This window comes from Pristis pectinata, chromosome 31 (genome assembly GCF_009764475.1).
Source record: "Pristis pectinata isolate sPriPec2 chromosome 31, sPriPec2.1.pri, whole genome shotgun sequence".
NCBI classification, from domain to species: Eukaryota; Metazoa; Chordata; class Chondrichthyes; order Rhinopristiformes; family Pristidae; genus Pristis; species Pristis pectinata.
Window position 1 is genome coordinate 14349064 of NC_067435.1, and position 27207 is coordinate 14376270.

The 27207-nt window shown below is 45.4% G+C and overlaps 2 protein-coding genes across 7 annotated transcripts in view; one reads left to right on the forward strand and one right to left on the reverse strand.

Annotated features, from left to right (window-relative positions):
• The window catches only part of dnm2a (dynamin 2a), a 41665-nt gene extending 26844 nt beyond the window's left edge, over positions 1-14821 (forward strand). For 2 of the 6 annotated variants that reach the window (XM_052041778.1, XM_052041777.1), the window contains exons 15-20: positions 4032-4141; positions 4675-4786; positions 6054-6221; positions 6682-6917; positions 7362-7586; positions 9912-12291. In XM_052041778.1, coding sequence (XP_051897738.1) covers positions 4032-4141; positions 4675-4786; positions 6054-6221; positions 6682-6917; positions 7362-7586; positions 9912-9981 — 921 coding nt within the window. In that variant the 3' untranslated portion in view covers positions 9982-12291. Of the gene's footprint in view, positions 1-4031; positions 4142-4674; positions 4787-6053; positions 6222-6681; positions 6918-7361; positions 7587-9911; positions 12292-13188 lie in introns of those variants that run through there. The other 4 variants (XM_052041784.1, XM_052041782.1, XM_052041781.1 and 1 more) reach the window with 2 other exon arrangements.
• Positions 14822-15145: 324 nt separating this feature from the next.
• On the reverse strand, positions 15146-26860 carry LOC127584825 (transmembrane emp24 domain-containing protein 1-like). Its single transcript, XM_052041785.1, has 4 exons — positions 26624-26860; positions 18736-18833; positions 17263-17431; positions 15146-15865 (listed from the first exon to the last, which is right to left on the reverse strand). The coding sequence occupies exons 1-4, from the start codon at positions 26837-26839 to the stop codon at positions 15647-15649; spliced, it is 702 nt and encodes a 233-aa protein (XP_051897745.1). The 5' UTR covers positions 26840-26860; the 3' UTR covers positions 15146-15646.
• Between the last annotated feature and the right edge of the window lie 347 nt (positions 26861-27207).

A 27207-nucleotide genomic window follows, 5' to 3' on the forward strand; every position in this document is an offset into this window, starting at 1 on the left:
AAGATTGGAGGGTTGCGGATGTTATTCCCTTAAGGGGAGTAGGGATAGCCCAGGGAATTATAGGCTAGTGAGTCTTACCTCAGTGGTTGGTAAGCTGATGGAGAAGATCCTGAGAGGCAGGATTTATGAACATTTGGAGAGGTATAATATGATTAGGAATAGTCAGCATGGCTTTGTCAAGGGCAGGTCCTGTCTTACAAGCCTGATTTGAATTTTTTGAGGATGTGACTAAGCACATCGATGAAGGGAGAGTAGTAGATGTAGTGTATATGGATTTCAGCAAGGCGTTTGATAAGGTACCCCATGCGAGGCTTATGGAGAAGGTGGGGAGACATGGGATCCAAGGGGACATTGCAGTGTGGATCCAGAACTGGCTGGCCCACAGAAGGCAAAGGGTGGTTGTTGAAGGGTCGTATTCTGACTGGAGGTCGGTGACCAGTGGTGTCCCTCAGGGATCTGTACTGGGACCCTTACTATTTGTGATTTTTATAAGTGACCTGGACGAGGAAGTGGAGGGGTGGGTTAGTAAGTTTGAGGATGACACGAAGGTTGGGGGTGTTGTGGATAGTTTGGAGGGCTGTCAGAGGTTACAGAAGGACATAGATAGGATGCAGAGTTGGGCTGAGAAGTGGCAGATGCAATTCAACCCAGATAAGTGTGAAGTGGTTAATTTTGGTAGGTCAAATATGTTGGCGGAATATAGTATCAATGGTAGGGCTCTTGGCAGTGTGGAGGATCAGAGGGATCTTGGGGTCCGAGTCCACAGGACGCTCAAAGCGGCTGCACAGGTTGACTCTGGTTAAGAAGGCATATGGTGTATTGTCCTTCATCAATCGGGGAATTGAATTTAGGAGCTGAGAGGTATTGTTGCAACTGTATAGGTCCCTGGTAAGACCTCACTTGGAGGCTCAGTTCTGGTCGCCTCACTACAGGAAGGATGTGGAAGCCATAGAGAGGGTGCGGAGGAGATTTACAAGGATGCTGCCTGGAATGCGGAGCATGCCTTATGAAAGCAGGTTGAGGGAACTCGGCCTTTTCTCCTTGGAGAGACGGAGGATGAGAGGGGACCTGATAGAGGTGTATAAGATGATGAGAGGTATTGATAGGGTAGATAGTGGCATTTCCCCAGGGCTGAATTGGTGGCCACAAGAGGACATAGGTTTAAGGTGCTGGGGAGTAGATATAGAGGAGATGTCAGGGGTAAGTTTTTTTTACTCAGAGTGGTGAGTTCGTGGAATGGGCTACCTGAAACGGTGGTGGAGGTGGATATGATAGGATCTTTCAAGAGACTGTTGGATAGGTACATGGAGTTGAGTAAAATAGAGGGCTATGGGTAAGCCTAGTAATTTCTAGGGTAGGGACATGATCAGCACAGCTTTGTGGGCTGAAGGGCCTGAATTGTGCTGTAGTGTTTCTATGGTCCTTTTCCATGACTTTGCTAAACGTAACAATTGTTGACCACCATTGTTAATGCCTTCTGGCTGATGCCCTTCCATTTGCCCAGTATTTCCTAAAACCGAAAGCCCCTTCTTTTGTTGAACTTGCTAAATACTGATATTTTTTTATATATAAAAGTTACCTTGAACGAACTTTAAGAATTCTACCCCTTTTATATCATTTATAGTTTTTGTCACATTTAATGGGAAGGTAGTTGAAATCCCCACTATGACTTATTTTCATGTGCTTATCAGAAATTTGTCTATTTGCTCCCCTCTGGGAGCTATGTTCGTACCAGTAAGAGTGCCTTTCTTCCTTTTGTTCAATCCAAATAGCCTCATTTGCAATTTCTAACTTATCAACCCCATTCCAACCAATATTGTGATGCCCCTCTTTATCAAACCTCTCTCTCAACTTAATATCATTGATAGCACACTACTATTTGTCCATGTTTTCCCCTTGGCTCATGAGCTTTATTCCACGTCTCCTTGCATGAAGTACTGCTAAACCTCTGCATTTTTTCCAGCCTTGGTTTTCTTTGCTTTCCAAACTTTTTAATCACTTGCCATCCTGTTTTAACTTTGCAATTATCCTTCCTAATAGTAGGGTTGCTCTCCCCCTTTAAAGTTAGTGCTATGCAATTGGATCAAGAAACTTCTTAATTAATCTTGGCTGAGTTGAGATGTAATTTTGAATGTTTCAATGCAATCTCCTCTCATTCTTCAAAATTCTACTGGGTAGAGGTCAAATCTGCTTAATCTCTTATATGACTGACCTGCTATCCCAGGAATCAATCTAGTGGATCTTTGCTGCAGTCCCTCCATTGCAAGGGTATCCTTCATTAGGTAGAAAGACCGGACTTTTACAAATGATGTGGTGTCACCATGTTCTATATAATTGCTGCAAGTTATCTGTACCCTTCTGCTCAAATCCTTTCACAATAAAGGTCAGTTACCTTCCTAACTACTTGATCTGCACAAGGGTCCCTCTGAACAATGTTTTCAACCTCTCGCTATTTTAAAAAATTTCCCAGCTCTTATCAAAGTTAATAGTTTCATATTTTTCCAAACTGTGTTCCATCTGCCATGTCCTTTCCCGTGTCTCTGTCTGCCTTCCCCTAAAGCCTCTTGGCTTCCTCCTAGCAGCATAACACTGCTACCTAGCTTTGTATCAATGGGAAACTTGGATATATTACACATGACTCTTGCATCCAAATCACTAATTTACTGTAAAACTCCAATAATCCAGCATACTCACGACTTTGGTGCCATTCTATCAGATTTTCCCATATTATTATTGTTGTTTCTACTAATACCCCAACACACTTTTAATTCACTTTTTTAGCTGTCACACAGTATTATAATACATTTTCTAGTGAACTAGGTGTGTTTAAAGCAAACATGGGAACAGGTGCCCCAGTGAGTGCAAAGGGAGCACTGCAAACATCATCTGGTGAGCCAGAAGCTGAACTGTGTTGAATCCAAGTAGTTGGATGGCAGATTATCTCAGTGTTACTGTAGATGGTGAACTGGTGGAGCCCCAGGTTCCTGCAGCACCCACTGGTCATGCCTCCCGACCTAAAGGTGTTTATTCCTTGTGTCTTCTATCTGTTAACCAATCTTCAATGCTTATTAGTATATTATCCCCAATGCTGTGTGTTCTGAAATTAATCTAATAATCTCTTGTGTGGCATCTTACCACATCAACTGATTCACCGTTGTCTATTATGCTAGTTACAAGTATTCCAACAGATTTGATAAATGTGACTTGTCTGAATAAATCCATGTTGACCTTGAAAAATCCTATTGATCCAGATGCCCTGTTCCTTAATAATAGATTCCAACATTTTCCTTACTAGTGAGGTTAGGGAACAGTCCAGTGGTTTCATTGTTAAGGATACCAAGACTCACTTTTTGAGCTTTATTCAACGTAAATTCTCCAGCTACCATTTGTTTTTGGATCATTGGTTGAAAACTCTGGCAGTAGTCCAGTAATTTAACCATTGTGCCAGTGCATCCCTTGTTGATGAGCACACCTCTTTCATTCCCCCAGGAGGAGCCTTTCCTCCAGCACTCTCTCTCTCTAACCATTTGTCTGCATGATCTTTTTGTTCGTCTCACTTGTGCACAACGCTGAGAATAATCCTGCGATCACCACCTTTTGAGAACCTGTTCTTTTTTTAATCTATCTCCCACCTGCCTATAATCTGCCGCCTTTCCTAATATTCCTCATCTTCACCCCCCTACAGCTGAGTCACCCATGGTGTAATGGGCCTGGTTCCTCTGGTGAGTATAGCCAGCACTATTGCCCTCACTTTGTATGCACAGCTGAATACTGATTTGAGAGTAAGATGCACTGGGGATTTCTACACTGGCTGCCTGAAGCTCTTGTCTGCCTTGCAGTCATCGGTCCCCCTCTGCCTGCACACACTTTGGTTGCAGGCTGACCACCTCCTGAAAAGTGCTATCCACGCAGCTCTTAGCCTCACAGCATCACTGCAGTGACACCAGCTGCCTGTCAAGCTCAAAGACCAGGGTGGTGGCGGGGTGCAGTGACAGGCTGTGGATTTGTTAATAATTATGTAAATGTTACAGGAGAAAGAGAAGAAGTACATGCTGCCCCTCGACAACCTGAAGCTGAAGGATGTGGAGAAAGGTTTCATGTCCACCAAGCACATCTTTGCACTCTTCAACACTGAGCACAGGTCAGTGTCTGCAGTCTCCACTGCAAACCTTTAGGGGAGTGAAATATTGAACGAGTGGGTTTGGACCAGATGAAGGGTCTCAACCTGAAACATCGACTGTCCATTTCCCTCTGCAGATGCTGCCTGACCCGCTTTGTTCCTTGTTTTTTGCTCCAGATTCCGGCATCTGTAGTGTCGTGTATCTCCATCTTGGGCTGCCTGACTTGTAGTTTTTGTGCTTTGTCTGCACTAATGCATTCTCTGCCTATGGTTTTCCAAGGTCATAGAGTCAGAGAAAGATGGCACAGAAACAGGCCTCTCGGCCTATAGAGTCCACACCATCAACCACTCATTTGTACCTTAGGTCTTTGGCTGATCCAAGGGACTGCAGAGCTGAGAGGATAAGTTAGGAAATGAAAGTCAGACTTGTGAATGGCATGAAAATATGACCTGGCACCCTCGCTCTGCTGGCCAGTGTAATAGACCATTTGTTGGGTGTTGCACGGCTAATTGATGGCAGATGCTGAGGACTGACAGTCTTTTCTCTTCTCTAGGAATGTTTATAAAGACTACCGGCAGATAGAGCTGGCCTGCGAGTCCCAGGAGGATGTGGACAGTTGGAAGGCTTCTTTCCTGAGAGCTGGGGTCTATCCAGAGAGGGAGAATGTAAGGTTCAGCTTGGGGCATGTGACAGTCTCTCTCCCTGCCAGGGAGCTCAGATTGCTGCCTTGTCACTGCATGTTGAGCCTATGTATATGTATATATAAAAAAATTACTCTTTCCTTGTGTTGGGACTTGACCCCGTCTACTCAGTAAAGGAAACTAAAAATGAAGTCAGTCGGAAACTCCCTCCTCCAAAACTGTGGATGCTGGGAACTAAAATGAAGCTTCAAGACTGGGATCAGTAGATCTCTGTTAGGTATCTAAGGTGGATAAATGGTGATCCGATTTAGTGGCAGAGGGGCTCAAGGAAGTGTTGGAGGCACCAGTATTTGTTGGAATGACTGACCATCACCACTACTGAAGCCTCAGTTCAATGACTTGGGTCAGTTTAGTTGACAATGGACAATTGCAGCATCCACATTGGGGAGCAGTGAATCCATCATAACCCGTTGTCCAGATTAGAGAGTATGGATTATGAGGAGAGACTAATGGAGTTAGGGCTTTACTCATTGGAGAGAAGGAGGATGAGAGGAGACATGATAGAGGTGTACAAAATATTAAGAGGAATAGATAGAGTGGACAGCCAGCGCCTCTTTCCCAGGGCACCAATGCTCAATACAAGAGGGCATGGCTTTAAGGTAATGGGTGGGAAGTTCAAGGGAGACGTCAGAGGGAGGTTTTTCACCCAGAGAGTGGTCGGTGCATGGAATGTGCTGCCTGGGGTGGTGGTGGAGGCTGATACGTTGGTCAAGTTCAAGAGATTGTTAGATAAGCATATGGAGAAATTTAAAATAGAGGGATATGTGGGAGGAAGGGGTTAGATAGTCTTAGATGTAGTTAGAAGGATGGCACAACATGGTGGGCCGAAGGGCCTGTATTGTGCTGTATTTTTCTATGGTTCTAACCCCCGGCTGGAAGATGAGCGATTCTGATAAATGGCATCGCAAGGCCAGGATGATTTGACTCCCTGCGGATTTACATTCAGCAGTGATAATATAGGAGGTGTTGAGGTATGAGGCGTGTAGTGTTGGAAGGCGTGAAGTCTGTCCTTGTGCTGCTGATTAGGGGAGTACGTTCTCATGTAGAAGTATGGAGGTGATGGTTGCCACTATCTTGAAGTGGCAGGGAGGACATTCAGTGGGTTATTGGAGTTGAAGCAGGGGCAGGAGTGTTTTTGGGGAGTGGGTTCCGGAGAGCTGCAGCATTGAGGTAAAGACTGGAGATGGTATTGCGAGGGGAGCAGTCATTAACTGTTGGTAATGCTCCATAGGCAGAGAACGAGGAGAGTGGAAACACTTCAGACACATTTTCGATGGACCCACAGCTGGAGAGACAGGTGGAGACGATTCGCAACTTGGTGGATTCCTACATGGGCATTGTCAATAAGTCGATCAGGGATCTGATGCCAAAGACCATCATGCACCTCATGATCAACAATGTAATTAGGCTGCGGTCAATCGTGGGGAGGTGGCAGAAGGGTGTGGGCAAGGGAATGTGGTGGGGAGTAGCTGGGTGCACGCTGGGACAGTGTGTCAGTCTGGGGAGTGTTGTGTCTGTGTGTGGGGTGGGGGGGGGGAGGTATGTGCAGAGGTAGATAATACATGCAGTATGGAAGGGGGTTGTGTGTGCTTCCAGGGGTTAGAGCATGCGTAAGGGAGTGCCCAATGGGAGGAGCATGGAGTGTGCAGGGTGGGGGTAGGAGAGCAGTTGTAGAGTGCGGGGAGGGGGGAGGATGGTGGTGGTAGTTAATATCAGGTTGGGATCTTTGTGGTAAAGATATTTTTTGTCTTTGCCGTCATTGGGCGGGAGGACTGGTGGGACGTCGGGCACCTTCGCCAACTCCCCAGTAAGGGCAGGGCGCTGGGCAATGTGTGTGAACATGCCGTTTCTTACCACAGACCAAGGACTTCATCCACTCGGAGCTGCTGGCTTTCCTGTACTCCTCCACGGACCAAAACAGCTTAATGGAGGAATCAGCCGAGCAGGCACAGAGACGTGACGAGATGCTGCGCATGTATCATGCCATCAAGGAAGCGCTCCACATCATAGGGGACATCAGCACCAGCACCATCAGTGCACCCCTGCCCCCGCCAGTCGATGACTCCTGGCTGTCCACTCAGTCAAGTGGACACAGGTAGGCAAGCAGACAGGAGCAGCGGCTGGTAGGGTACGACATTGCTTTGGACCACTAGGGGCAACTGGCCCAGTTTATACTCCCCATCCCTATGGGGAGGGATGTTGGTGCAGGGCCATTGTGAGTCGCCAGGAATGTTTTGGGTGCCGTGTTGGTTGTTGAGTTGGCAGGTAGGTGGAGGGTGCTATGTTGATGTGAGGGGTCAAGGCAGTATCCATGCAGGGATCCTGCAGGGTGGTTGAGGAGGTATACGAGGGGTTTGGGGTGGTGCCCATCCTGGGGAAGGCTGTGTTTTAGTTTGAAGCAGGGACGGGGGTGGGGGTGTTGGTGCAGGTATCCTGCAGGGCGGTTGAGGAGGTGTACGAGGGGGCTGGGGAGGTGTGTTTGGGGCTGAAGCAGCTTGCAGTGCTGGGATTGTAATGGTGGTCTCCATTTGTCCCGCAGCCCGAGGCCCCAGCGCCGGCCACACTCAGCAGTGGGACCGCCCAGCAGACCACCTGGGGTGCGAGGACCAACTCCAGGCCCCCCATTAATTCCGACCCCAGTGCAGGCTTTTGGAGCCCCTCCCATCCCGTCGAGGCCTGCTCCCACGAATGATGCCTTCGGGGCCCCGCCCCAGATTCCCTCCCGGCCGGCACGGATTCCACCTGGACCACCGGGGCTGCCCAGGTAGGTAGAAAGGCCGACCTCTGACCCCCGTTGTCTTTAGGGGCACGTCTGAAACAGGTACTGCCGGGAAGGAGATGTGTTTGTAATAGTTTCAGGATTGTCTATTGACAGTTTCCCTCTTGGAATTTTCACTGCAGCCTCTGTCTGTCTGCCCGTGTCCTAGAGCACACCTGTCTGTCTTCATGTGTCTGGGGGGGTGTGGGTTAGCCACCCTCTGCCTGTGTCTCAGGCAGTGGAGAATCTTGTCCATCTGTCAACCTTTACCTTGGTGGGTGTCCCACCCCCTCCATTGCCTGTGTGTGTCTTGGGGGTGGGGAGGGGGGGGGGGCGCGCAGTGGTGGGCTTCGCCTGACTGTGTCTTGGTTGTTCTTCCACCCCACTCCATGTCCGTCTGTGTCTTTGGATCTCCCTTGTCACATACTCCACAGTGAAATTACTACCTGCACTCACTGTTTTGCTCTCCTCATGTTACACACTTGTAACATGAAAGTTGGTCTTACCTTGATGGAAACTTGGCTGTCGGGTGACTCCTTCCCCTAAACAATGTTCTCGTGCCTGCCCAAACCTTCCCCTACTTGGCCCACCTGGAGTTCCACTTATCGCTGCGGTGTTGTGGCCCACATTAGCAAATTGTGGGTTAGTGTGTCCCATTATTCCTCTGATATGTCCTCCTGTCCTCCCTGACCTACAGCTCAGTTGGTTGCACTCTCACTAAGTCAAACAGTTTGTGGCTCAAGCCCCACTCCAAAGATTAGAGCACAAATTCCAGGCTGATACTCCTGTGCACCACTGAAGGAGCACTACACTGTTGCTGGTGTTGTCTTTTGAATGAGATGTTTAACCGAGATCCCTGTTGCTATTTAGAATTAGCTCCTGCTCCCCAAGTTATGACCACTTCATAAATATTTAGCTACATAGGGCTTTGGGGTGTTCTGAATTAGACATAAAAGGAGTTATAAAAAATGGAGACTATTGGTTTCAATTTCTCTAACCCACAAGTGGAGCCCACATATTCTCGTTATTCAGTGCAGGTGAGGAAGGCAGTCTCAGTGATTTCTAGCTCAGCTCAACTTGCCACTAATGTGTGTCTTTGAGTTCATTGCTGTCTTATCTTCCATTGTCTTGAAGTGTTTTGTAGTATCCCACATCTTGCCCAAAACACCTTGTTTGAAGGGATTTTATCAGGTTTTGGCTGCTGCCAAAGAACAGTGACTGGGTCTAGGTCACTAATGACATCCAATACAATTGTGACCATTCCTCCTGAACCTCCCCAACTGGTCCCGGTCTTGATCATTATTAAGCACACCGCCCTTGTCGTCATTTTCCAGCTGCATGAGATGGCATTTGCCTGGTTCCATCCATTTGCAGCCAGAGAATCGCTGCGATGGCTTCTCACACAATTACTTCTGGTGTTGTTGAAGGATTTATCCTTTGACCCCCTTCTATATTTCATTTGTGTTTTCCCCGTAAATGACACAATTTCAGATATTACTTACGGTGATGCCACCCTACCATTACCCCCTCCACCAACCCCTCTTTTGACTCCCTCTCTTAACTCTCAGACTGTTTAAGATCCAGGACTGAATGAGCAGAAATTTACTTTGACTAAAACAAAACAACAGGAACACTGAGGAGATCCTCTCCCATGTCTGTCACAGCCAACTTCATCCCTCTTCCCGGCAATTAAGAGGCAGAAGCAGAGTCCTTGCAGCCTCAGTGTCACGTTTGACTCCGAGCTGAACTTCAGATATGTCTGCTTCCATTTTAATAACATCACCTGGTTTTGGCCCTGCCTGAGCTCACCTGCTGTTGATACCTGCCTCTGTTACCTCCACCCATAAGCACTGCAGTGCACCCTGGCCAGTTTCCCTTCCTCCATCACCCCAGCAACTGAGGTCAACCAAAGTTCTGCTGTCCATGTTTATCCATTCACCTCCAGCCCTGTAATCGCAGGCTAACACTGACTTGCAGTTAAGTGTTTCCTTTTTTTTCTCGAACCACCACATCCTCTTTCTCACACCAGTGCCACTTCCTTTCACACCACCACTCTTTCCCACTGCCCCCAAAATCCCAACCCAACATGACTCTTTCGTTCAGCCTGGAGTCACTCTGCCGACCTCCCACTTGTCCCAAGATTAATCCTCCCATCTGTTGTGCATTGTTTTCCCTCTGTGTAAATTCTGGAACAATGTGTGTGACTGAGAGAAATGCTGAGGCAGGCTCTGCCTTTGTACTCCGGCTGCGGCAAGTGTTGTTGAAATGAACCCTGATTTGCTCCCATCTCTTCCCATTATATTGACCCCCGTTTTGTTTTGTCTCCCTCAGCAGAAGACCACCCGCTGCTCCAAACCGGCCCACAATTATCCGGACAGCCGAGCATTCCCTACTGGATTAAGCAGTGGGATTTATCCTGTGAAGCATTTTCTTGTAGGCTATAGTTGATTAGCCCTACCTTTGCGTGTATTTAACCGCTGAGGGGCAGTAGCGGTGTGAAGCACAGGATCCACAGGGCTGCATTTACCCAAGTGTAATCCCGACCTCTTGCCTTTTCACACAAGCTGGAAGCACTAAGATGATCTTAACTGAACTTTTATTTAAACAAAGATTTACCTCTTGGTTTTGTTTCCCCCAACACCAGACTCTAGGAAATGGTATCTCTCACTCGCTGCTCCTTTGATCTGCCCTCTTGAGAAACTTTGCACTTGCCAAATAAGCAGCAAAATTGTTTTACGCCTTTGCCCACTCCCTGGTTCACAGTGCCACTGGATGTGAATGAGTTATAACCACATGACTTGCTGTCTCCGGCTGCCTCTTACATTGCTACTGCCTCCCAAACCTAAAACCAGTACCTGAGGCGCCAGGCTCCATCCCATCACTGTTCCACTGCTACTGCGAGTGATGGGAGCCTTGAGGATTCCAGGATCTTGAATGAGATTTGTGGTGTTTAATGATCCTGCAAAGTGGATTTGGGATCATGACTTGAATGCTGTGACATTGAGTGGTCAGTCAGCAGGGATTGCTTAAGAGGAATTGATGGGATGAGGGAATACAGCAGCAACCTACCCCTTTGGACAAATGAGGGGTTATAAGGCAGGAAGCATCTGGTAAGGGGTCGAGGGGATGAGTGTGAAGCAGTGGTGGTAAAGTATCAATGAGTGAGTTCTCAGACTGGGATGATCAGTGAGGGACAGATGATAGAGGGACACATGCTGGCAAAAATGCCCAGGTGTTGAGACCAGATCCTAGGTGAGCTGCTCTGGGTCATGCACCAACTGCAAGCAGAGGTTTATAAGTGGCTATTGGGTTCTCTGCCAAGAGAATACAGCAACACAATTTGATTACCATTTGAATCTTAGTCGCCTTTAAAGATGTATGTAATATGGATGAGTTTAGAGTTGTTATTGAAGGTGAGGTCATCCTTCTTCCTCAGGGAACTGCCTTGGTGCCTCACTTATTTCTGGTTAAGTACTGCCAGGGAAAGGGATTGGTAGATTGACCTAAAACCACATCCTGAATCCATCCCATAACTTCCCTTTTAGCTTTTGCAAGCGCAGCTCAGTTGGCTCTGCAAGCTGAGAAAAGAATATCATAATGGAAATAGGATGTCCACAGTGTAGGTGGGACTGGTTAAACTGTGTCTCTTAATACAAATTAACCTGCTCTATATCTGTACTTTGTCCCTGTTTTCCAGCACTGGTTATGAAGCTGGAATCAGTTTTCCTGATTTAAACTATTTTCACAAGCATAAATTCATTATGTAAATAGCCTGTTCATTGATCATAACAATATTCTGTTGTGGGGGCTGTGTGGCCGGGTGTCTGTGTCCTAATAGCTGCTGCTAAATAAAACTTAATCCCCCACAATGAACTGGGCATTAACTTCTAGTCGACAGCATTCTCTGTGCAAAGGAAGTTTACCGTGGGAGTTAAAATACAGGTCATCAAGATAGGACAAAAAAAAGTCAGGAACAGTAATAGAGTAGAGATTCCTCTGGTCTGTAATCAATTCTCCCTCTCGTCTCCCCAGCCCTGCTTCTGCACTCACCACCCCTAAAACCACCATATTCAAAAGTCCAGGGTAAGATTGTCCAAAGCAGAATGGAACAGCATTTGAGAGTCCTCTGTACATTCGATGGGAGCGGAATAAAAGCAATGTTCACCCAGCCCTGCCCTAGAAATCATCTCAAATATCCTAATGGTCTTACTGTCCTGCTGTTGGTGGGAGCAGTTTTATATAAAATATATATATTAGTTATTGAATCAAAACTAATTTCTCTCACTTTGAGGGAGAATCTACTGGAGGCACTTGGGTCTAATCCTTGAAACATTATCACTATCGCAATAAAGAGAATGTAACTCGTGCAATGTGGGGCAGAGGTTCCACAAAGTTTCAGGAGATTAGCACCAAACTCCTGTTGGTTTTTGTAATATAAATGGCAAAATCTGATCACTGATCTTTCCATAAACTATAATTTCTAGAGGAAAAAAGATAACTGAATTAATTAACTGTTTTACAAAGTAGTGACTGAGACCTTTTGCAATGATTATTTCATCAAATGTTCAGATCAGGGTTCTGCTGCAATTAACAGAAACCTGAATGTTCTCTCTCCTGCTGTGTGATTCTATTGACTGTTAACTGATTTGAAATGAAGTGCCTGCATTCTGTACGGTAATGAATTGAAATAAAGGGATCGACAGTAGAAGGAGCCTTTCTTGTGTCTCTTTTTGTCTTCTCTTTTCTGGCTTTGGGTTCTGGGAAATGGTGGAGGGGCTTAAAAAAAAATATAACTGCAGATGATAGAAATCTGAAACGAAAACAAAAAGTGCTGGAAATGCTTAGCAGATCAGGTAGCATCTGTGGAAGGAGGAAGTTAATATTGAGAGGGTTGAAAGTGGCTTTTGAGCTTGTTACCTGCTTGGGTTATTGGGACTGTTGTGCACTTCGTTTTTCCAATCTCCACAGTCACTTTCCAGAATGCAGCTTCCTGTATTCAAAATGTACATCGGTACTGCACAAGTTATTTTGGATGTAATGATACAGTGCAGAAGGCCATTCAGCTCACTGTGCCTGCACTGTCTCTTTAGTTAGTTATCAGTGTTTCCTCATTCTTCCCTGGCTCCTTGTCTGAGTGTGTCCTGTGGTTACAGAACCTCCTGACATTGGAAAGGTTCTTGCTCAGTCTGTCGAGTCCATCAGTTTTAAATGTCACTAAAACAACACTCACTCAATGTCACTGGCTGGACTACAGCTTCTCTCACTGTTCTGATGAATGGAGCACAGTCTACTGTTATGGTTAGGTTAAGTTGTGAATATTTTCACTTTTCTAAATGTCATCACTGTGTCCATATTTTGCACAATGTACACAATTTCATAATCTTGAAATTATAATGATTTGCACACTTGACAACTAAACACGAATAATTGCTCTGGAACTTTGTCTGTTCATCAATTTGTGAGGCACCTCCTTTATTTTGGAGGCTCCAGCTTTTGGGTAAGCAAAGAAAATGTTCTTAATGTGCTGCTTCTGCAGGTACTGGATGTTTACTCCAGGTTCTAAGTCCCCTCCTTTGTTACTAACATTCATCTTTTCTCTTGTGTTTAGGCGCCCACCTCCAGCAGTGCCTTCAAGATCTGGCTCTTGACTGTGTCCCACCTGTTTATCTGTAATTAAGAGTTGCATACTGGGGTACTGTGAATACTTGGCCCCAGACACTCAGCTCCCTGCACACAATGCTTCAGTGAATCTGAGTACACAAACCACCTCCAGGAATCTGGGCACATCTTTCCTACTGCAATTCTCCTGTCACTGCACTTTCATCTCATTTAAAGGATCGGTTGGGTTATGCATGATTTCTGAAACCTGCAAATTTAATGGACTTCAATTATGGTGGGTTTGTCTATACAATATTTATCAACCAACCAACTTTGGACAATTAATTTAGTAACTGAGGTGGATTTTCCTATACAAGTTAGTTGGAGGATTCTGCCCCCTTTGATGTTAATTAGCTAATTACTCAACAAGTTAAAATGATTTAGCTAAATGGGTTTTAATACAGGAAATCAATAAAGATGGACAAAATTTCTTTATATTCTGTATTTTAGTCAGTTGTACAGCACAAATGGGCCCTTCAGCCCACCATATCCATGCTGACCTTTCTGTCCACCCACACCAATCCCATTTGCCCATATTAGAACTTCTATGCTTTGCCCATTTAAGTGGCTGTCTAAATGCCCTAAACAGTGATGTTATCTGATTTCACCACCACCTCTGGCAGTGATAGTGTTTTAAGGAAAACCTCCCCCTCAAATCTCCTCTAAAACTAATTTCTTTCACCTTAAACCTACACCCTCTTGTTTTTGTACCCCTACCGTGGGAAAGATTTTGACTACCTACTATTTGACTATTTCTGGACGAACTGAGTGAAACATTACACATGAATGGCTGCATTGGTGTGGGCAGGTTTATTGGGTAAGAAATTGTACTTGGCAAGGGGATAGGTTTACCATGTAGGCATAGGGATGGTTCCTATGATCACCTACAACCAAACCTTCCTGCACTGAGACTGTTGAAAGATTCCATTAACCCTGCACATTTAGAAATAAAGAAATAATCCATCAGCAGTGGTTAGTGCAGAGGGAGCAGGAATTGATAAAGCTGGTTGTGCAAGTCATTCTGCAATGATCTTTACAACCTCTGGTGTTGAGGCAATTAAATCATTGCAGAGGGAGTTTTAGCCAGGAAAGCATTCAGTTCACATCCCCATTAGAGTGTGCATTAAGCAGTGGTATTTAACCCAAGTTATTAGCTCTGTAAACAAGTAATTCTGAAGGGCTTGAACACACTTCACCCACTGCTCCACCCCACCAAGGCCCAGAACCTCAGACTGAGGTTTACAATAGCTCCTGGCCATTAACAGAAAGGGTTTTCCCTCACTGACCCTCAAAACATGGATTAGATTTCCTCATCCTCCAACCTAAATACTGGCAGGCCAATGGTCATCCTGAGCCTTGGGGCACAGCAAGGGTCTTCACCATCCTTCCAGCCCTGTTGGTGTATGGAAGGGGCATTAGCTCTGTCCACAAATGTCTTAAGATGAGTTCACTGGGTCCCTTTCATCATTAGGGTACACAGGATCTATATAGTCTCTCTGGTTGGAGGTGAACGCTGTCTTCTATGGCTGATTGACAGTTTCATTCTTACAGCCTCTACTTGTAGCCTCTAACTTCTGTATATTTTTCTTGTAAATTATGAATAAAATGATTATGTACAGGGTTTGTGAGAGAATCATACATTCCTTAACTTTTAATTTGATGCATTTTCAGGGAACCAGCATGCTTTTTAAAAATGGAATTATAACTTCTGCCCCTTGAAGAAAACAGACACCCTGCCTTCACCTCTTAAAACTGCTATGCAAGTTACTTTTCATACCAGTGAACACGCAGGATCCGGATCGAGTTTAAGCAGGTTTAATATAAAGCTGCTATTTTCATGCAGTTTGAAGGAGACAAAGATATGATCTTAAACACACAGTTATTGATCAGTCGCTTGGCCCAGTTCCACTGGCCACATGCTTGGCCAATTCCCATTACAACATTTTAACTGTACTGGCTTTTAAATATGTCATTGCCTTCCCTATCAATTCATCTCCTTCCTCTAAACCCCTGCCTCACCATCCTCCCTCACCCAACCCAACCAAATCCTCCAAGCTGATAAATAAAAATCTCATTCAATCCATCTATTATATTTCTTCAATCAAATTAACTCTTTATTTAATGATACTCTACACTTCAAATAGGATGAACTTCCTGACTTCCAGAACCTCTTCCCCAGTTTATTAACAGTAAACATACAGATTTCAATGTACATACTTAACATTCTCAGTATTCTGTAAAGTGTCCTTGTACAGCCATGTAAGTACAATTTGCACCAATTGCACCATCATCCTATATCCCAACAAACCCCAAAAATCCAGCATGCCCCACACATACCCCAAACCAAGGGAGTAGCCTGCATCTAATCAGCCATGCCAGTTCACACCTCTGCTTCAACTTACAGTTTCTTAAGTTTGGACTTTTCTCCGATCATCAAAGAGACTTTTCAACATGTAGACCTGGACAAATGACACCACCAACATCACCCCCAGGTTGACAGCAGACCAAAAATTCACTCGCCCCAAATTGCCCTCCTGCAGGTTGCGATCACGTGCCTCAAAGGCTCGGAGAGTAGCCTGGATCTGCATGCTCTTGCCCAGCTTGTTGTTCATGCTCCCAATCGCCTCCTGAGAAATGAGTGGACAGTCAGGGTGAATGGGAGGTGGGAACTACGGGCAGCAGTCAATCTACTCTAATTTCTTCCCATCTGGCAAAGCAGTACGAGAACTTCAAGTGATCCCAGAAGGACAATAGATTGGGATGGGTTGTTAGCTGGTGAAATTTGAGTAAATGAGATGAAATGTTTTGGAAGGAGAAACCAAACAAAGCACAGTTCACATATGTCTCAAAAGTGGGAAACAGGCTAATAAAACTAAAGCAAATCAAAACTCACGTGTTAATTATAGTGTTGTAGTTTCAATAGCCAAAAGTACACACAAGACAGTGAGTTCTTCACATGCACAATGTCCTGAAAGATTATTTTTATTTTAAGAGGAATAGATAGTGGACAGCCAGCGCCTCTTTCCCAGGGCACCAGTGCTCAATACAAGAGGGCATGGCTTTAAGGTAATGGGTGGCAAGTTCAAGGGAGATGTCAGAGGGAGGTTTTTCACCCAGACAGTGGTTGGTGCATGGAATGCGCTGCCTGGGGTGCTGGTGGAGGCTGATACATTGGTCAAGTTCAAGAGATTGTTAGATAAGCATATGGAGGAAGTTAAGATAGAGGAATATGTGGGAAGAAGGGTCTTAGGAGTGGTTTGAAGGTCGGCACAACATGGTGGGCCGAAGGGCCTGTATTGTGCTGTATTATTCTATGATTAGCAATGTGGTCTTCCCATCCTGTTCACTTTGGGAGTTATAAAATGTGTTTGACTGCCCCAAAGCAGCCATGAAGTTTTGGTGCTATTACTGCTCTTCTGTTATTTACGTGTAGCCATCTTCCAGCCGCATAAATTGTCGAGCCTTTTCTCCCACTCTTTCCTTATGTAAGTTCTAACACTCCATTGCACTCTGGCAGCACTTCTGGCAGCTAACAGTTCCAAGGATAACATTAGCCTGAAGATACTGAGCTTATTCTCCTTGGTGCAAAGGAGGTTGAGAGGAGATTTGATACAGTACAGAAGTGTGACTGGTTTAGGTAGAGGGTCTTCATTAGCAGATGGTATAGGACCAAGGGCCATATATCTAACATATTGGGAAAAAGATTCAAGGGAGGTGAGGAAAAACTTTTCTTGTTAACAAGAGTAGATGTGATCGGGATCTCACTGCCTGCAAGGCTGAGCTTTCCAATTGGACTTGGATAGGCACATGGAAAATCTGCAGGGCTAGGGGAAGAACGAGGGTATGCGACTGATCACTGTACTAGAAAATGGCATAGACTCGATGGACTAAATAGCCTTCTGTCACAATTCTTTGATTCTACTTGTATGGATTCAGCATTGGGTCAGTATCAGAGCATTCAGCATGATGCAGAAATGCTGCTGCTTCCCTCATTGGGTAGCATCCGACACCGATTCTAACTTACCTTGATATCATCGATCTTAATATCCAGCAGCTCCTCGGGTTCTACGATCTCTGACCAGTCTTCCTGAGCATCGTCAAAAATTACCTCAAAGAAGATGAGCTTCTCAGAAATGGTGCTGAAGGAATTATCAAAGCAGATTTTATAATCCCCTTTCATTGTAGGTTCAATCCTATGGACCAAATATAGAAAAACACTCAGTAAAACATTTCACTGCTGGCCTGTCTTGGATTCATCGTCTCGACAAAGTGTTGTGACACATCTAAAGCGAGCAAAACAACCTGTATCAATACATGGCCTCTAAAAATGTGTTCCAAAGTGCAGTTACCTGATAAAAATTCAAGGTGGACAGAAGTGGTAATTTAGGCAAATTCAGACAAGGTTTAGAGAAGGAATTTCAGAGTTTACATTCAAACGACTGAAGTCTCAATCAACAGTAGTGGAGAGATTTAAATTAAGAGGGATGGTCAGAAGGGCAGTAGTGGAGGAACATCAAGATCAGAGGATTATAGGGTGGGAGGGATGGGTCCATGGCAGGACTTAAATACAATAAGAACTTTAAAAATGAGGCATTACCAGACCATATGCCAATGTAATCAAAAAGCAAAATAATTGCAAATGCTGGAAATCTGAAATAAAAGCAGAAAATGCTGGATTCAGCAGATCAGACAGCCTCTCTCTCTCTCTCTCTGGGCTCTGCCTGGCCTGCTGAGTGTTTCAACACTTCTGCTTTCATTTCATATGCCACATGTCAGTAATCACCTGGAGGTGGCAGAGTTTCCCTTGTGGTCTGGATTTAAACTGATCACCTTCATGAAAAATAGTTTAATTTGCATAATATTACATCATATTTCAATTCTTATCCCATATTTCCAATAACCAAATGCAAACACACAGTCTCCAATTAACGTGTTGCACATCAAGTATTTCTGAGAGAGAGATTCCCATGTTGAAAAGGCAACCTATAATCCCAGGAGCAAATGCTGTAAATGAGTTATTAGGCTGGAAAAACACAGGCATGGAAACTGATTAAAATCAGTTTTACTGCTAGTTCCACGGAAAAATTCCAGCCAGGGAATGCTAGAGTACTCACTGGGGCTTCAGGCTTTGAAGTCTGGATGGATCTCAGGTTTGCAATCTGTTGTGTGAGTTGACCCCACCCAGGTCGCCGAAGCTACAATTGACCCCTGGACCATTGAGTTAGGAAAGGGAATGAAGCTGGTTCTCCCGGCCTGATAATCAAGAAAACTTGCCAGCTTTATGAAGGAGTGTTAGGTGTGCTCAGGACTGCAGTGTGATGCCCTGTAGAGTCAAATAGCCAACCACAGTTCATAAGTAAAGAATGGCCATTACCAGAGAGGGCCTGGTGCTGATTGGAACCATACTCCTGCTTTAAGCAGCATCTGGTGGACAGCAGGACACCACACACATGGTAGGCCATGAGCTATCTGAAACTGTCTGTGTGATTAAACTCACGTATGAACACCGTCAGACTTCCTGGATTCAGTGATCAGGTTTTCACCATTTGGACCATACACAGTGAAATCGACGTCCAGGCCTGCTCCTCCAATCACCTGCAGGGAGATCACACGCCAGTTTCAGAGACACCCAACCTGATGCTTCATCCTCACTCTTGGAGCTTGGCAATGGCAGCAAGCCAATACTAAATGCCAATGACCCTTAGGGAGATACAAGAGACTGCAGATGCTGGAATCTGGAGCAACACAAGAAGTGCTGGAGAAACTCAGCGGGTCAGGCAGCATCTATGGAGAGAAATGGACAATCGATGTTTTAGATCAACTGTCCATTTCCCTCCACAGATGCTGCCTGACCCGCCGAGTTCCTCCAGCACTTTTTGCATTGCTTGCCAATGACTGTTAAATTGTCAAAAACAGGCAAAACTAGAGGTGAACAGGATTCAAAAGGTGAAACGAGAAACCACAACAGGTTAAGCTGAAGGAAATGACATCTTCACTTAAGCTGAAGCAGGTACTTTACTCCAGAGTGAAGGGAAATCCTAGAATGGAACAGCACCAAGAGAGTATCGTCTCGCCTTGGAATGGGGAACAAGCCAGAATGGGGGCAAGTGTGCAATCTTCTGTGTTTCTGGGCAAGTTCCTAGGGCTTTGGTCCTTCTATTACTTTGGTAAAATATGCAGAAAGCCAGAGTATTTATTTGTAATGGTGAAAGGCTAAAAGGTGGTGGTGGGACCTGGGCCTCCTGTGTATGAATCACCGAAAGTTAATACCTTCCAAATTGCCGACTGTAGGTGTAAGTGGTACGTTGGCCTTTATTGCAAAACGATTTGAGTAAAGGAGTGGAAACATCTTTCTCTAATTAAATAGGGCACTGGTGAGACCATACCTGGAAAAATGTGTGCACATATGGTTTCCCTATCCAAAGAAAGATATACTTGAGATAGAGGTGATGTAGCAAAGGTTCATCAGATACAAGGTCCTATACTCTCGTTTAGAGTAATGAGAGGCGATCTCAGTGAAATATAAAATTCTTACAAAGCTTGACAGGATAAGTGTGGAGCAGTTTCTCATGACTGGGGTGGCTAGAACCAGGGCCACAGACCCTGAACAAGGGGTTCACTATTCAGGATAGTTAGGAAAAAAACTCCTTCACCCCAGAGGGTAGTGAAGCTTTGGAATTCTCTCCTCAAGAGGAGTGTGGAGGCTCAGTTACTGAGTATTTTCAAGAGAGATTGAACACTTTTTTTTAATATTAAGGGAATTACAGCATAAAAGGTCAGTGCTGAAAATGGCTCTGAAGTAAAAGATCAGCCATGATCATGGTGGTGCAGGTACAGGGGACACGTGGCCCTTCCACTTCTCATGTTCCAATTCAAACCACGAGCCTGCAACTCTTCCATGGATGATGCAGAAGTACAGAACGAAAGGAACAGAAACACTCCTCCCCATATCCTGCCTCACAATTCAGTAACAACCTGCCCAATCCCCATACTTCCTGAGTGTCCAGACCTATCACTTGTATCCTTGAATATGCAATAACCAACCATCCACAGGACTCTAGACAGGAGAATTCCAAAAATTAGCGATCTTCTGAATGAGTAAATTTTTCCTCCACTCAGCCCTTTTTTCAGAAACAATGCCCCTAATTCTAGAGTCTCTAAGCTGAGGAAACTACCTTCAGCATCTACACCATCATTCCTTCATAGAATATTGCCTATTTCAATAGGCTCACCTCTCAATCTTCTAAACTCCAGTGAAGATAATCTTTCTAGTCCTGATGCAGGGCTTTGACCGAAACGTTGACAATTCCTTTCTCTCTCACCAATACTGCTCGACCCACTGAGTTCCTCCAGCAGATTGTTTGTTGCTCCAGATTCCAGTATCTGCAGTCTCTTCCAACACAACCTTACTCAATCTCACCTCATGGGTCAATACCCTGTTCAGGAATAAATTAAGTGAACCCACAGTGCACCTTCTCCAAGATAAGTTAGTCATGGAGATCGCAGCCAGTATTCCAGATGTGGTTCAACCCAGTACAGGATTTTGTACATTAATCAGCAGGAAAGTAGACAAGGTTCTTACTGAGTTGCAGGTCAGCATCAAAGAGCATCCTTCTGTTCTGACTTATTGTTTTCTATACTGACTGGGGAAGAGTTACGGAGTAATGAGCTGAATGTCAGCCAGCTTGGTTGTTGCCTTTCCCAGTTGAGTATTCCCTACTCTTAGAACCTCAATCTCTTGCTACAGTTGTGAATGGACCACATGTCCTCTGAATTGCTTGCTGTTCTCGCGTGTTTACTTTCTGCATTTTATGCACCAACGTTCAAATCCCCCTGTGCACCATTGATTTCCATGTCTGACATAGGAGTATTTTACAAATTAGAAGGCATATATCATTTGGCTCCTTGAGCCTCTCCACCAATTAAAAAGATTCCAGTTGATGCGATGTTACCTCATTTCTCCATTCCTGCTTATCTGCGGTAACCTTTCATCGCAACCGTCACCCCCTTCCCCCACCACTGCTTATCAAGTCTCTATCTCTGCTTTAAAAATAATAAAAAACTCTGCTTTCAGTGCCCTTTGAGGACGAAAGTACCAAGATTCACAGCCCTCTGAGGAAGAACTCCACCTCATCTCTGCCTTAAATAGGCAACCTCTCAGTTTTAAACTGCGACCCCTTTGAGGACGTGACAAATAGAGTAGATCTGTAGAAAACCAGTGGATGTGGTGTATTTAGATCTTCAGAAGGGTTTTGATAAGGACACACATAGGAGGTTGGTCAACAAAGTTAGGGCACACATAGGAGACACAAGAGTGCAAAAGCTGGAATCTGGAGCAAAAAAACAAACTGCTGGAGGAACTCAGCAGGTCAGGCAGCATCTGTGGAGGGAGCACCTGCTCCAGGTGTAGCAGCCAGAGCAGCAGAGGGAAGGAGCTAGCAGCTTTTTTTAAGAAAAGGGTTGTCTGATTGGCTTAGTGTGTGGCAACTCAGTCAATAGTGAAGCAGCCATTTTGGAGTGGAAATCTGAAGCTTTGGTGAGGAGGCACAGGTAAGAAGCAGCTAAGAACGGAGAAGGTCTTTATCGTAGTTAAATAAAAAGACATCAAATTACAAGTAATTAAATAAAGTAGGGATGCAGGATCAAGTGATGTGTTGTACCTGCATGATGTGGGAGCTGGTGGAGCCCACTGCGGTTTCTGGTGACCACATCTGCAGCAAGTGTTGGTTGAGGAACTCAGGCTCAAAGATGGAAGACCTGGAATCTGAGCCTCAAATGCTGTGATGCATCAGGGAGGGGGAGAGTTACCTGGATGCTGTGTTTCAGGACGCAGTCACACCCATTAGATTAACTACTTCAAATTCGGTCTGTGGTCAGGGACAAGAGGGTGTGACTGTGAGTGAGGCAGGTAGGGGGATCCAAGAGGTAATGCTGGAGGATCCTTAGACCTTGAGCTTGTCCAACAGGTCTGAGATCCTTGCTCCCTGTGCGGTGAGAATGGGGGCTGTAGGAAGGGTGAGCAACCGAACCGTGGCACCGTGGTTCAGGGAGCCATTCAAGAGGGGGGAGAGAAGAGAAATGTAGTTGTGATTGGGGATGGTATAGTCGGGAGAATAGACATAATTCTGTCGCAAGGATCGAGAGTCCGGAAGGCTGTGTTGCCTGCCTGGTGCCTGGGTTTGGGACATCTCATCTGACCTGCAGAGGAATTTGGAATGGGGGGGGGGGGGGGAGAAGATCCAGTTGTCATGGTCCATGTGGGTACCAATGACATAGGTGGAACAAGGCAAGAGGTTCTGCTGAGGGAACTTGAGCAGCCAGGGACTAAATTACAAAGCAGAATCAAAAAAGGTAATAATCTCTGGGTTGCTACCTGAGACAGGTGCAAATTGGCACAGAGTCAATAAGATTAGAGTTAAATGTGTGGCTCGAAGATTGGTGTGGGAGAAGTGGGTTTGAATTCGTGGGACACTGGCACCAGTATTGGGGAAGGAGGAAGCTGTTCTGATGGGACAGGCTCCATCTGAACCACGCTGGGACCGGGGTCCTGGTGAATCGCATAACTCGGGCTGTGGATAGGGCTAAAACTAAATAGTAAGGAGGTGGGTTCAACAGATTGGAAATATATAGAAAAAGGGAAGGAGAGTGCAGGAGAGGTTACTGAAGTCTCCAGAATAAAGAATAAGACAAAATTTTGAAAGGGATAAGAATTTAACTTCAGGCAACATGGAGACAAATTTTAGAAGAAGTGGTGAATACAGGCTTGAACATGTTATATTTGAATGCACACAGTATGCAAAATAAGGTAGATAAGCTCGTACCGTAGTTAGAAATTGGCAGGTATGATGCTGTGGGCATCAGAGTTGTGGCTGAAAGAAGATCACAGCTGGGAGCTAAACATCCAAGGACACATCCTGTCGAAAAGACAAGCAGCTGGGCAGAGGGGATGGGATGGCTCTGTTGGTAAAAAATGAAATCACTCCTTAGCAAGAAGTGACATAGGATCAGAAGATGTAGAATCCTTGTGGGTAGAGTTAAGAAACTGCAAGGGTAAAAAGACCCTGATGGGAATTATATACAGGCCCCTGAATAGTAGCTAGGATGTGGGGTACAAATTACACAGGAGATAGAAAAGGCAATGTAAGAAGGGCAACATTACGGTGGTCATGGTAGATTTCAATATGTAGGTAGATTGGGAAAATCAAGTTGGCACTGGATCCCAAGAGAAGGAATTTGTAGAATGCTAACGAGATGGCTTTCTAGAGCAGCTTGTGGTCAAGCCAACTAGGAAAAAGGCAATTCTGGATTTGGTGTTGTGCAGTGAACCAGATTTGATTAGGGAGCTTAAGGTAAAGGAACCCTTGGGAGGCAGTGATCATAATATGATAGAATTCACCCTGCAGTTTGAGAGGGAGAAGTTAAAATCAGATGTATCAGTATTACAGTTGAGTAAAGGTAATTACAGAGGCATGAGAGAGGAGTTGGCTGTAGTTGATCGGAAGGGGACCCCAGCAGGGATGACGGTAGAGCAGCAATGGCAGGAGTTTCTGGGAGTAATTCAGGATCAGTTCATCCCAAAGAAGAAGCAGCATTCTAAAGGGAGGATGAGGCAACTGTGGCTGACAAGAGAAGTCAAGGACAGCATAAAAGCAAAAGAGAGGGCATACAATATTTCAAAAATTAGTGGGAAGCTAGAGGATTGGGAAGCTTTTAAAAACCAACAGAAGGCAACTAAAAAAGCAATAAGGGGAGAAAAGATGAAATATGAAGGTAAGCTAGCCAATAATATAAAAGAGGATACCAAAAGTTTTTTCAGAATTATAAAGAGTAAAAGAGAGGCAGGCGTGGACATCAGACCGCTGGAAATGACGCTGGAGAGATAGCAGTGGGGAACAAAGAAGTGGTGGACGAATTGAATAAGTATTTTGCGTCAATCTTCACTGTGGAAGACACCAGCAACATACCAGAAATTCAAGAGAGTCAGGGGGCAGGAGTGAGTGTAGCTGCTATTACTAAGGAGAAGGTGCTTGGGAAACTGAAAGGTCTGAAGGTGGATAAGTCACCTGAACCAGATGGACTACACTCCAGGGTTCTGAAAGAGGTAGCTGAAGAGGTTGTGGAGGCATTAGTAGTGATCGTTCAAGTATCACTAGAATTAGGAATGGTTCCAGAGGACTGGAAAATCGCAAGTGTAACTCTACTCTTAAAGAAGGGAGGGAAGTAAAAGACAGGAAATTATAGGCCAGTTAGCCTGACTTCAGTAGTTGGTAAGATGTTAGAGTCCATTATTAAGGATGAGATTTCGGGCTACTTGGAAGCTTGTGATAAAACAGGCCGAAGTCAGTATGGTTTCCTTGAAGGGAGATCCTGCCTGATAAATCTGTTGGAATTCTTTGAGGAAGTAACAGGCAATATAGACAAAGGAGAGTCTGTGGATGTTGTCTACTCGGATTTTCAGAAGGCCTTTGACAAGGTGATGCACATGAGGCTGCTAAACAAGATAGGAGCCCATGGTATTACAGGAAAGGCACTAGCATGGATAGAAGATTGGCTGACTGGCAGAAGGCAATGAGTGGGAATAAAGGGGGCCTTTTCTGGTTGGCTGCCAGTAACTAGTGGTGTTCCACAGGGGTCAGTGTTGGGTCCGCTACTTTTCACATTATATGTTAATGATCTGGATGATGCAATTGAGGGCTTTGTGGCCAAGTTTGTGGATGATAAAGATAGGTGGAGAGGCAGGCAGTGTTGAGGAAGCAGGGAGTCTGCAGAAGGACTTGGACAGGTTGGGAGAATGGGCAAAGAAGTGGCAGATGGAATACAGCATGGGGAAGTGTATGTTCGTGCACTTTGGTAGAAGGAATAAAGGCGTAGACTATTTTCTAAATGGGGAGCGAATTCAGAAATCGGAGATGCAAAGGGACTTGAGATTCCTCGTGCAGGATTCCCTAAAGGTTAACTTGCAGGTTGAGTCAGTAGTAAGGAAGGCAAATACAATGTTAGGATTCATTTCGAGAGGATTAGAATATAAATGCAAAGATGTAATGCTGAGGCTTTTTAAGGTGTTGGTCAGATCACATTTGGAGTTTTGTGAGCAGTTTTGGTTCCCATATCCAAGGATGTGCTGGCATTGGAGAGGGTCCAGAGGAGGTTTACGAGAATGTCTCCTCTGGACCCTCTCCAATGCCAGCACATCCTTCCTTATGGAAATGAACAGTTGATGTTTTGGGTCCCTTCATCTGGACTGGATCAAACCAGATGAAGGGTCTTGACCTGTAATGTTGAAGGTTCATTTCCCTGCACAGATGCAGCCTTACCCACAGGTTCCTCCAGCAGTTTGTTTTTTAAGAACACACACAATTGGGGGGTGGGGGGGAGGGTGGGGAGGGGGGGGGTAATATAATGATAGGGATCGAGAGCTGATTGTCAGACAGAAAGCAAAGAGTAGGAATAAGCATGTCTTCTCAGGGTGTGACCAGTTGGGTACGGGCAGGTCTCAGTGTGAGAGCCCCAGGCATCCACAATCTATGTTAATGATTTAGTTGAGGGGACAATACTAATCCAGATGGGACTGTGAATATGGAAGAGGGATGTAAATAAGCTTCAAGGGGATAGGTTAAGTAAGTAGGCAAGAACGTGACAGCTAGAATCTAATATGACAAAATGTGAAGTCATCTGCTTTGGTTCACAAAACAGAGAACACTTTTTAAATGGTGACAGATTAGGAAGAGGGATTAAGGGACAAAGGTAATCCCTTGTACACTGACAGCAAGAAATTAGGAAAGCAAACAATAAATTAACCTTTATTACAAGAGGACTGAGGACAGGAGTAAAGGTGTTTTACTGCAATTATACGGGGCCTTGGTAAGACTGTATTTGGAGTACTGTATGCAGTTTTGGTCTTTTCTAAAGCAACAGGTTATAAGTGGAGTACAGCACAGATTCACAAGACTGGTTTGAGGGACTGGCAAAGTCTTGGGTTGACAGTCTGCATTCATATGCTTTAGAAGAACAAGAGATGATCTTGTATACAGTTACAAAATCCTTACAGGGTTTAACAGGCGAGGTGCTGGATATACCTCCCGACTGAGGAGTCTAGAACGAGGGATCGTGGTCTCAGAGTAAGAAGTAGGCCGCGCAGGAGTGAGAGGAAGAGATGTCTCGTTCCTAAATGGTGATGAAACTTTGGAATTCTGGACGTCTGTGCAACATTAGTCACCGAGTTAATTCAAAACACAGATCGATATATTTCTGGATATTACGGGAATCTGGAGATATGGGGGTGGTGCAAGAAAACGGAGCCGACGTAGAGGATGAGCTATGAATGATCTGGATTACGGAGCAGCCTCCAAGGGCCCGGTAGCCTAACTGTCCGGCTGCAGCCCCACCTGATACTCGAGCTCCATGCTGCTGTTGTGCTCGGCGCTCTGGTAGAAGCACTCCTCCCTGCCGGGCGGAAGCACGAAGGTGAACTCCGAGTCCGAGGGCTGGCTGAACATCGCGGCGATCCCGGAGCAGTGGACGAGCAGTGTGAGCAACAGCAGCGGCCCGCCGGCCCCCAGCCCCAGCCTCAGCCCCCGCAGCCCCTCGGCCCCCAGCCCCATGTCCCAGCTCCAACTTCCACAAAAAACTTCTCGCTTCCGCACAACTTTCCGGTCCCTTGATTGGTCCACATAAGCGCACCAATAGGCGATCGGAAAATATTGACCAATCAGAAAGCGGACCATTCTTTGACCTGTCATTGGCTGAATGGCGAGTTTCCAATCAGAGACGACTAGAAAGCCCATTGGGGCAGTTTAAACCAATCAGAATAAAGGACATCTTTCACCGGGTTATAAAGACCGGGGTTCCCGCTTCGGGAGTCCAGTGAGTTATGTGAGCCCCTGCCCCTGCCCCTGCCCCTGCCCCTGCCCCTGCCCCTGCCCCTGCCCCTGCCCCTGCCCCTGCCCCTGCCCCTGCCCGTCATCAACTT